Source organism: Sinohyriopsis cumingii, chromosome 7, assembly GCF_028554795.1.
Source record: "Sinohyriopsis cumingii isolate HCF-2022 chromosome 7, ASM2855479v2, whole genome shotgun sequence".
NCBI classification, from domain to species: Eukaryota; Metazoa; Mollusca; class Bivalvia; order Unionida; family Unionidae; genus Sinohyriopsis; species Sinohyriopsis cumingii.
The window spans coordinates 16,976,464-16,988,506 of record NC_142967.1 but is presented as its reverse complement, the minus strand read 5'-3'; the positions used below and the strand labels follow the sequence as shown (position 1 = coordinate 16,988,506).

Below are 12,043 nucleotides of genomic sequence, written 5' to 3'. Positions count from 1 at the left end.
AATACCATGGAATTGTACACATCCCTATATCATCATGATAAACCTGTTCCAATGCCATGGAATCTTACATATCCCTATATCATCATGATAAACCTGTTACAATACCATGGAATTGTACACATCCCTATATCATTATGATAAACCTGTTCTAATACCATGGAATCTTACACATCCCTATATCATCATGATAAACCTGTTCTAACACCAAGGAATCTTACACATCCCTATATCATCATGATAAACCTGTTCTAACACCATGGAATCTTACACATCCCTATATCATCATGATAATCCTGTTCTAATACCATGGAATCTTACACATCCCTATATCATCATGATAAACCTATTCCAATACAATGGAATCTTACACATCCCTATATCATCATGATAAACCTGTTCTAATACCATGGAATCTTACACATCCCTATATCATCATGATAATCCTGTTCTAATACCATGGAATTGTACACATCCCTATATCATCATGATAAACCTGTTCCAATACCATGGAATCTTACACATCCCTATATCATCATGATAATCCTGTTCTAATACCATGGAATCTTACAGATCCCTATATCATCATGATAATCCTGTTCTAATACCATGGAATTGTACACATCCCTATATCATCATGATAATCCTGTTCCAATGCCATGGAATCTTACACATCCCTATATTATCATGATAATCCTGTTCTAATACCATGGAATCTTACACATCCCTATATCATCATGATAAACCTGTTCCAATGCCATGGAATCTTACACATCCCTATATCATCAAGATAATCCTGTTCCAATGCCATAGAATCTTACATATCCCTATATTATCAAGATAATCCTGTTCTAACACCATGGAATCTTACAGATCCCTATCTCATCATGATAATCCTGTTCTAATACCATGGAATTGTACACGTCCCTATATCATCATGATAATCCTGTTCCAATGCCATGGAATCTTACACATCCCTATATTATCATGATAATCCTGTTCTAACACCATGGAATCTTACACATCCCTATATCATCATGATAAACCTGTTCTAACACCAAGGAATCTTACACATCCCTATATCATCATGATAAACCTGTTCTAACACCATGGAATCTTACACATCCCTATATCATCATGATAATCCTGTTCTAATACCATGGAATCTTACACATCCCTATATCACTGAAATAAACCTACTGAGGGTGGAGGCTTGTGATAAATATTGCTAGTTCCATTTGTCATCAACTTGCCTAGATATGAAATTCTTTATTTTTCAAGATCAATCTTTAATACAATCATCACAGAATTCCACCAGATTCCAATAATTATCTACGCTGCTAGAATAAGAGAAAGCATTAATGTAAATGCAGTCACTACTAGTGATCCTGTCAGTAAATTTATTTTGTTGTTTAGAGTATGCATAGCAAAAGACATAATAAAAAGTTCATAGCAAATGACATAATAAAGCCAAAATTGCATTTTATTACTGAATCTTAAATAAATAAAACAAGAAAGTCAAAAGTATTCATAATAAAAACTGAAAATTACTTAAGTAAGTCAAAAGTATACATAATAAAAACTGAAAATTACTTAAGTAAACCTTACATGTGTTAAAGCTGTGATGAAGTTTCTGTTCAAGTGAATAGCTTCATACAATGCAAGAAGAATCGAGTCGTTGGCCCTGATGGAAACAAAATGAAGTTATACATTATAAAAATATTTCAATCTTACATTATATAGTGATAACAAATACATATACAAATTGTTCAACTTTTTCTGTAGATGATATATACCCAAAATCTGTGGTTTACAAATAACTATTCAAACTTTAAATTTATTTGAGTACAAATAAGCATTCAAACTTTAAAAACATTTGCCTACAAATAAGTATCCAAACTTTAAAATTATGTGGTTTACAAATAACTATTCAAACTTTAAAGTTATTTGCCTACACATAGGTATTCAAACTTTAAAACTATTTACCTACAAATATGTATTAAAACTTTAAAATCATTTGCCTATAAATAAGTATTAATCAATTAAAAACTTATTTACTTAATACTTATTACAAAGTAGAAGTTGAAATGTGTCGATAAAACATGGATGTCATCACTAAAATGGTTGAATGGAAGAAACGTTGGTTAAAAATGCCAAGGGAAAGTGTTTAATAAGACTAGTGGAACAAGAACTCTGATATTTTTTGGGAGGAGTGTCAAAAGTTGTTGATAAAACTTGACTTAGAGCTTAGGTTCCACTCCACATTTCCATACTTTGCACATGGATTGCTAAAAAAAAAAAAAAAAAAAAAAAAAAGTCCTCACATCTGACATATGAGATCATATGCTATTTAAAAATTTAAAAATGAGTTCAGGAATAGATTACCCCTGGGTGCAAAGGTAAAATTATGCACTTGGAATAAACATCCAGTTTTTGAAATAATTAAAACTGTGTACCATATTTTCACAATGAAATTAAAAACATTTACCTAGTCAAATAAAGGTTTTGTCCAGAAAAAAGGAAATTAGCTTAATCTTCATATAGGGTGCTGGTGTAGGAATATTCATTTCTCTGAAAAAACAGGGCACAAAAAACGGCATTTTTTAATATGATGCTGAATTTGAATTGGTACAGAATAAGACTGACTTCCAAATATAATGAAATCACCAGCTATGCTGACAGAGATTTGTATTCTGATGTTTTGAAATGATGCTTTTGTCCACTGCAAAGACTGAACCTCAGGCAGTTGACGTATGAGTCAGAAGTGAAAATTTCTGGAAATTGTGGAGTTTAACCTTAATGTTCCTTATGTTAAAGCCTTGTAATAAATTTGGCTTCAACACACTAAATCTTCCAAAGTTTCATGAACAGAAAGAATATTTCAATGTATGTAACATGGTGTTGAACAGGAATAGATAATATTATATGACTATGGTGGGGATATAAACAAGACCACATAGCTTTTTAACTCTTTAACTCTGCATACCATATTTACATGTCATGAGGTTGTACCCAACTTCTCTGTACTGTCAACATCATTTATAAGAACCCAGAGTGGGTGGTATTACAGAAAACTGAACAGATGTAGCTCTACAATGATCCCAAATAATTTTGACTTTCAACTTGCATCACAAAATACAGTGGAAAAACCTAATTTTTAGACCAAATTTATTTTAGGTCAGAAATTACCAGTTTTCGGAACTGGAGTTTGAGTCCATATTTGAGACTCTTTGGCCCGAGATCTTGTTTCCAAATATGATTGCACCCCATCCTGGCCAAGAAAAGAAATTAAATTTTTACCCTTCTACACATGCACTAGCAAACTATCATGGGATGGAATTATACAACTCTGCTATGTATCAGTATGATACACAAAACACATCCTGTGATATGATATTTATCAATACATGTATCAAACTCAAAATGTGATTATCACAATACATTTGGCTGATCATGTGAAAGCATGAGTTGAATGATATTTTCATGTTCAGAGAGTAAACAATATCCAATGTTTCAGCAGTGAGTCGTACAGTTAACAGGTTTCTGTATAATGATAACATTGAAAATAATTAAATCATGATAAAATGTCACTGCTAACATTGTTGTTCTGTGTGTAATCCCCCAAAAAATAAGAAAGACTTTGTTATGTTTCTTTAATCTTCATTCAATAAAATTTAAATGTTATATGTTTTGTGTCTGATTCATCACAGGATAGCATACCACAACACAATATCACACTAAAAAGAACACATAACACAAACAAAAAATGCAAAATTATTAGAATTAGGAAACCATAATTCTGCATACCTTTCTAACTTGTGCTGTTATGTATATCTGATTTAATTTAATTGTTTGTTTGTAAAATTTTAAAAAATTTTATTCTGTTACTTACTATTGTAATATAACTTTATTTACTGGAATAGAATTCAGTTCTGACTGAATTTTTTTATTTTTGACATAAACAACCTTACAGAAACACTGTATCTAATGTTGACCTAGTTCCTGACCTTGATTCAGAACCAGTGATAGTTTGCAGTAAACAGGTTTTGTCTTTTTTTAAATTTTTTCTCAGACTAAGATTCATAAAGCAGAATCAAGGCTATAGCTGGACTATGTGTTAAATAACATGTATCAATTAGGTTTTTCCAGAGGACTGACCCACATCCAGTCATCTGTTTGTCTTGTAGCTAGATTTATTGTTGATGTTTTGAGAAACAATAGTCATACTTGCCTTAACACTGGAGACATCCAGGTGTTTTATGTTGTGACCAGTTTCTGGGCTAATTATTTTATTTTATTTTATTTTAAAGAAAAGTGATTCTTTTCCCTGGAAATACTAGTGCTCTATATTAATTCTTGGACAAGGACATTTATCAAAATTTATACAGAATTCAAATTGGAATATTATTTTCTGTGAGTCAAAAAAGAACTGTTGACACATCAGTACGACACTGACAACATACGTCATCGCCTTCCTTTTTGGATTTCATTGTGATTCAAACTCAGTTTCATTCAAACTTTTTGTTCCTAGGACTTCTATTTTTAATTATTGAATTATTTTTGGATTTGATTCGTAAAACTGTAAGTTCTATTTCTCATTTTTTCTAGGAAAATAAATTATTTGTTAAATTTTATAAAACTTGTTGTCTTCACTTTTTTTCTTGTTACATTTTGTAAGAGCGTAAACACGTAACTGCATTTTCCTCCTTTGTTAAATTCAGGAATGATCATCTTAGAAAACAGAAATGATAAACTTCACTGAAGCCACCACTAATTAATTTCACATAAATTGTCATGTGTGTAATTGAATTCAATAGATGAATGAAAGAAAACTTCATAACAATTGAAGATGATATCCTCATCATCTTAAAAAATATTTTCCAGCAAACAATGAATCTTATTGTATGCTCATTTTTTTCTCCTTTATCTTTACATTGTCAGAATCATTCAGTATTTTACTATACTGCACTTCATAATGCACTCACATGTGCCCAATGGTGTACTAGGAACTACTTTGTAAACAAATCATGTACACTCACACAGAAGGTTCTTTACGTTTTGGTCGATTAAATTTGTTTCTGAATTAACTAAAGCAGATGTTTCATGGACTGCCACATACTAGCTGCTTTGCCATATTCCGCGTTAACTTTCTTGACACAATGTTTCAGATTTAGGCTAGCAATTGACGAGATTTAATAAAATTGCTGGGTCCCTACAAATAACACACAAGTAACAAGGCATGAACTGTCTTCTTTAGCTGGTAATAAGATGGCAAAACATTTACCAAAATCTATTCATTCCAGATCAAATGAAAAAGTTGTTGCAATGTGCATTCATTCACAATATGACTCCAAATTTAAATTTTAAGTAGACCAAAATACCATTTTCTTTCGACAGTTATGTCTAGCGTGCAACTAAGTTCAAATTTATCTGAGCAGAGTTACATGCACATTAATATTGTTGTCATTGTGTAATGATAAATCTGCAGTTATGTAGTTAGTTTGGAATATAGTATACATTCAGTTACTTTGTTTCTTGTAGTGTATTTTTGTTTACATAATTAAGCCTTAGGTAGAATAAGAAAATGAGCATATAATAAAAAGGTTACTGCATTTGTATGGGAAAATATGAACTACTGTATTTACCGTATGTTTTCGGACTGCAACAAATAATTACTTTTTTTGTCGTCCAAATACATATCAGATTCTTTAATTAGGTGTCCAAAAACATACAGTTGAAGATAGATTTATTCCCTCCCCCCCCCATGTCTGTAACGAAGTTACCATTGGCTCACATGATGATGTGCTGCCATGAAGTAAAACAAGTATTTTGTCAAGCACCACGCGCATATTTTCCAAAAGAACCGCCATATTACTAATCTTGCAATCCACAGTTTAACCCTCTGCTAATCGGTGATCATTAAAATCTACATTACCAACGCACGCAAGCTTAATTTCTGTGAATTAAGATATTAATGCAAACTAAATAAAAAGATTTTGGAATTATAATTTTTAAGATATTTATGACAGAAACATTTTAGTATCGAGAGTAGAAATACCGGTACATGTATGATGGATAATCTTAGAGCACCAAGGGTGAGAGACTCCATATGGGGTGAGTGTTGTATGAACGGAAAGGAAGGGTAAAAATAACAAGCAAGTTGCAATATACGAGTCGGTGGGATTAATATGTCGGTATTTTTTTTTTAAATAAAGGTGATCTATTTGTTGTGGTTCTCTGTTTTTTTCTCCCCACCTAGCCGAGGGTAGCTTCAAAATGAGTAGAACTTGCTGACTCAAAACAAATGACTGCTCAAAGATTGTTTTGATGTACCGGTATGTCGGAGATTTCCAGGTGTCTAGGTGATAATTGTTAATAATAAAACTTGTGGGATTTCTTTGACAGGTGTGTTCGGAAATAAAATGCAGCCATCTGGATTTCATTAAAAGAGCACACGATGTACCGAACATTTAGCACCCACAATCAAGATTTATCGTCTACAAAGAGGTTTACCCCCTGTAGAACAATAACTATGGTTAAACCTTCGTATATAATGCCTCAGGGATAAGGGGTTTGTTTTGTTACACAATGCCAATGAATTTTACTAATCCATACCGACTCTCCAATGTATTGTTTAATGATAAAAAGCAGGGGTCATGGTTTCTAATCAAAGCCATAACTGTCACACCTGTTTGAAGTGGTTTCGTATGTAACAATATCTACACTGACAACCAATCATATTTTTGTTAGCCGAATCAATCTATTAAAATATAAAGTATAAATAAAATACCCACCACTATCAAACGTTTATGTACTGGATAGCTGTCGTTGTGAAACATAATATTGTTAGTACTGTAATAATTTTGATGGATAAGTTTATCATACGTTTTGCAACAAGCAAGGAGGCACTGCCTAGTTTGTGGAGGGACTCTCCCTTGCCGAAATTGTCTCCAAAGACCTCAAATTAATGATTCTGAGGATGCATCACAAAAAGAACTGCCTACGATGAAAGCTGCTCTAGATGACAAGTCTGATTATCTTGAGCCCGAGAGTGCTCCACCCGGTTCTGTACGTGGTCACTATAAACATTATACATTAAAGCAAAAGCAGGATATCGTTAACAATGCAAAATGTCTGGGAATTAGACTTACAGCAGAAAAATTCAAGATTCCAAAATCCACGGTGAGTACCTGGATGAAAATTGACTTTTCTGCAGATCTGAACTTGAATGGACATTTGCCTAAGTGTGGACGACCCATTTCATATGGACAAGCTATGGATGAAATTTATTTGCCATTCACAAAAAGAGAGTGATCACTATTAGTTATGGACTCGTTCCGGGCTCACATCACTGATGACGTGAAGAAACTGTTGCAGCATGGAAATGTTGTGCCAGCAATAATACCAGGAGGCTGCACATCCAAATTGCAACCTCTTGATGTGAGCATCAATAAACCTGTCAAGAGCTACCTCTGCCGCAGCTGGACGGAATACATCAGGGATGCTACAAATGCATTAATATCATCTAATGAAAGCAGCAACAGACAGATCAAGACAGCCAGCAAACAGACTGCATTGGACTGGGTTGTAAATGCCATGGACACATTGAAGGAAAAGCGCACAGTGATAATTAAATCTTTCAAGGTGTGTGGTATCAGTGTCAATCTGAGCGGAAGTGAAAACGTGCTGGTCAGAAATGACAAACAATTAAACAATATGGATGATGATAGAGATACAGAATTTGAGGGCTTTTCGCCTGAAGACCTACAAAAAGCTATGGACAAGCTACTTGATATTGAATAATATATTTAAATATATTACAGCATTAAATCATATTTCTTTTCATTCTTTGATATTGCTACTTATTGTGTATGGCTTAATATAACAATGTTTATCTATCTATCTATCTGCATACATACATACATACATACATACATAAATATATACATACGATTAAAAAATTTAAATTATATTAGTTCATGGAAGTTCATGATCACAATAAATAATTGGCTACCAAATGAAGCGAATTTTGTATCAGTTAAATTAACGGTAAACACGCTGTGAATTTTACAATAAAACGAAGCAGCAGATCTTCCTAGATTGTGTCTGAAAACATAAATTGTAGAAAAAATTATAGCAGAGCAATGTCTGAAAACTTACAAGGCATTTAAATATTATACTTCCCCCCTAAAAAACGGTGTCCGAAAACAAATAGTGTCCGAAAACATACGGTAAATATGGTAGTTTTGTCAGATGGATATACTGCACTCCCAAGGTCGTGCAGTATTTCCATCTGAAAAACTTGTTCATATTTTCCCATACAAATGCAGTAACCTAAAATTCTTAAACAACCAACTCCGCTTTCTAATACTAGCTGATAATTGTTATGACTCTGTAAAATGCATACATGAACTAAACTGGATGATTCTGATTAACAGATGCACAAGACTATTACAAGTTTGTGTCTCATTTGTCATGTAGTAACATGCTACAACACAACAACAAACTAAAATGAACATAAAACAAATTGTAAAAGTAATTATGTACTGTCAATCCTGAGATCTACTATATCAATCTATAACACAAACACCCAACTTCAGTGTTAAACCTGAGATCTGATATGTCAAAATTATAACCTGCAAGCACCTAACTGTAAACAGTGTCAAATGTAGTTTCACATAATTGTAAGCCATGTCAAATGTAATTTCACATAATTGTAAACAGTGTCAAATGTAATTTCACATAATTTGTAACAGTGTCAAATGTAATTTCACACAACTGAAATAAATGACTGAATTAAAGAAAGTTCATAACAACTGTAGATGATATCCTCATCAACTTAAACGTGATTTCCAGCAATTTCCAATAATCTTCTTAAGTCAATGTTCTAAAAATTGTTATGGCTCTGTAAAATGAAATGAAATAATTCTACCAAACAGTTGCATAAGACTGTTATACTATGGTAACTGTCATAACTTTCATAGCTGCATATTCTTCTTCAAAATTATCCAAATGTCCACACTGTCCCCAGTTAGGGAGGCTCTTCATGCAGTTACAACATCTCTAGCACAAGAAAAGATATTTTGGATGGCACTGATGTTGCCTGAATACTCAAAAACATCTTGGCTAGTTTCACCAGCAAAAGGAATGGAGTTTTGCTGAATTCCCACCACATTAGTGGGTCTTCACCTATATGTGTGATTGGTGCCTCATTCCTGCATTGCATTATCTCAGCATCAGCTCTCTGAATGAGGGATTTTGATGGCTCTGCCTTAACCACATATACATCTCCAAAATGATCATCAAGTGTGGCCCTTTTCAATGGAGGTTCATCAACTGCAGCTTTCACTATTGCAGCTAGCATGTCATCTAAGAAATTCTAGTACTGCAGGTCATGTGGTAGTGTGGGAAGACCAGAGAGGATCAGAGCATGTACTTCTGTGAGCTTATTGGTCTGCTCTGCCCTCAGCACTGTTTCACACTGAAATGAAAATCAAAATTATATGTATATCTCTTAAGTTAAGATAAAGCAAACCATTTTATGTGAATTAACATTCAGCATTAATTTCCATGGAATAAAGATAAAGACAAACATACATGATTTTATCAAAAATGCTGAATATCAAGAAATATTGGTGTGTATAAAGTTATGAACTCAAAATAATGAAGTTATGTACTAGTGTGTATGAGCATGTATTTCAGAGGTAGATGGAAAAAATCTGATCAAAAAGAACTTTGAAGGTGACTCTAAGGCATACACCAACATCAGTGGTGCAGCTACGATAACCTTTTCAGCAAATGTCTTATTTTAAGTACCAAAATAATTTTCATTTATCCTTACAGTCTAGCAAGGGGAAAATAATATTATGTTAATCTTCAACTGTTGCACATAGATAACACAAAGATTTTGAGAAGTAATTTTTTATTTACCTCACTGACCTTCACAGTCTGCATGATGATAGAAGCAGATACTTGGATTCTTGTAGCATCATCTACATCAGTCAGAGACCTGAATCTTGGGTCTATAGCACAACCTGTGATAGGAACTGATGTGTGTCCTTGTCATTGTATCTTTTGTCTATATCTTGTAAGATTGATACCTTGACTGACTTCACAAGTGCAGAGCCACTTCTTGAACTTTCATTCCATTAATTATAAAATGTTTAAGATGCAAAATAATTGATATGGTTGGTGCTGCTTCACTGCACACAACTGTTATAATGGTTTTCATTGTTTGTGGCAGTTTGACAATATCCTCTGCATCCTCTGATAAAGTATTTAAAACGAATTTCCTAACTTAACAGAGCAGTACTCCGATGCAAGAAAAAGACAAGGCGTGACATCTGGTGAACTTGCATCCCTCTCTGGGTTCTAGATTAAATATTTACAAAGCACCTGATATGTGGTGTGAACTTTGCCTCTTGAATAGCAAAATCCATGTTACCAGCATTATGTTACAGGAGGGATTAACTTGTGGGGTCTTTCCAGTTGATATTCCTTATTGGCATCAACTAGTACTGCTCCTGCATTTTTTCTTGTGTGAGACTCATGTAGACTTCTTGTCGAAAGTACAAAGTTTTTCATGCAAATTTCCTTGCCAGACAAGTGAGTTGTGATTGTTATGTAATTCTCTGTAGCCCCTGAAGTCCAATCATTTTTACTGATTCTGCCTCTGATATGGCATTTTGCACTTCTCATCTTGTGTGGTGGTATAGGTCTGGGATGATTTCCCCTGCAAAATATGTTCTTGATGGGATGATGTAGCAAGGTTCCAGCACATGAATCAGATTTCTGAGGCCTGAAGAATCAACCACTGAGGAAGGACGTAAACATGGGCAATAAACTCGCTATATGCTTCGTTATTGTCTGTGACCTTTGCAATGACGAAATTAATGGAGATTTTAAAAGTTCAGTCAAACTGAGCTGATTGGAAGTTGTTCCATCGATGGCATTCAAGTAGGTGAAACAGTGGCCTTGGGGGCAAAAATCATGTCATCTTTAAAAGGAATTTCAATTATTGGGTTATGCCATTTTAAATGTGCAAACATGTTTGTAGTGTTTCCCGTATTCGTAACTACATTCTCATGCTCTAGAGGATAACTGAAATAGTTCCCTTCTAATAGTTACCTTTTAATTGTAGGTAACTCTAATTCAATTTTTTTTAGCCATTTACAGCTGCTCCATTTGACCGGCTGCTGGACTGATCTTGGTTAACCCAATGCTTGCTGTACATTGCATAAAAGTATCATAAATGCCTTGGTCATTAAAACTGATTAGAAGTTCAATCACTGGTTGCAAACCCATATCACTAGTTTAGTCAAACACAAAGAGAAAAGAACTTAAAATTATAGTTTTAAGAAAACAATTTTTCTTCACAAACAAATTTCATGTCTTTTATTACATTTTCAAGATATTATGGTATTATTAAAAATAACCCACAAGAAATAAAGCAATTTCCTTGTACATGGAGATTCATATCTAAAACGGGTCCAGGTACAGGAACAGACATAACAAATGAATCCTTTACACAAGACTTCCTGGGTATACAAAAACAAAACTGCTGCAACACTCAGCCTAATGAACTCCTTATTTAATAGAAAAAGCCAAATGACTAATAACTATTCTTGACTGTTGGATATTTGTGTAACTTTTATAAGGTAAGTATAGTTTTGTATCAATTCTTTGTTTTGTGTATTGATATGTATATTGAAATTTCAAAAGTATTACTGCATCAATGTATTGATGAATCATTTAACCCATAGAACTATCCAACAGAAAAAAAATCTTTTATACACCTAGGCATCTGGCTAAGCAAATATCTCTTGGAAAAAAGATCAAGTTGGATGTATTCATAAGTAACCCCAAAACTATGTTTCCTACCCACATTTCAGGTGAAAATGAAAAGAATATCCAGAGGTTAATGAGTTAAAAGTATGTTTGGGATAGTATACATGACCTAAAAATATTCAAGATGCACAACAGCTGATGTAATTTTATAAACTTGCATAAGATATGGTGAAACAAGTTCTGTTGTTGCACAGTACAA

The 12,043-nt window shown here is 33.4% G+C and overlaps 1 protein-coding gene across 5 annotated transcripts in view; it reads right to left on the bottom strand.

Annotated features, from left to right (window-relative positions):
* LOC149794783 (armadillo-like helical domain-containing protein 3) overlaps nucleotides 1-12,043 on the bottom strand; it is a 144,631-nt gene that overhangs the window by 81,669 nt on the left and 50,919 nt on the right. For all 5 annotated transcript variants that reach the window (XM_089964432.1, XM_089964433.1, XM_089964436.1 and 2 more), the window contains exon 14: nucleotides 1,606-1,681. In XM_089964432.1, the coding sequence (XP_089820558.1) occupies nucleotides 1,606-1,681 (76 nt within the window). The remainder of the gene's footprint in view (nucleotides 1-1,605; nucleotides 1,682-12,043) is intronic.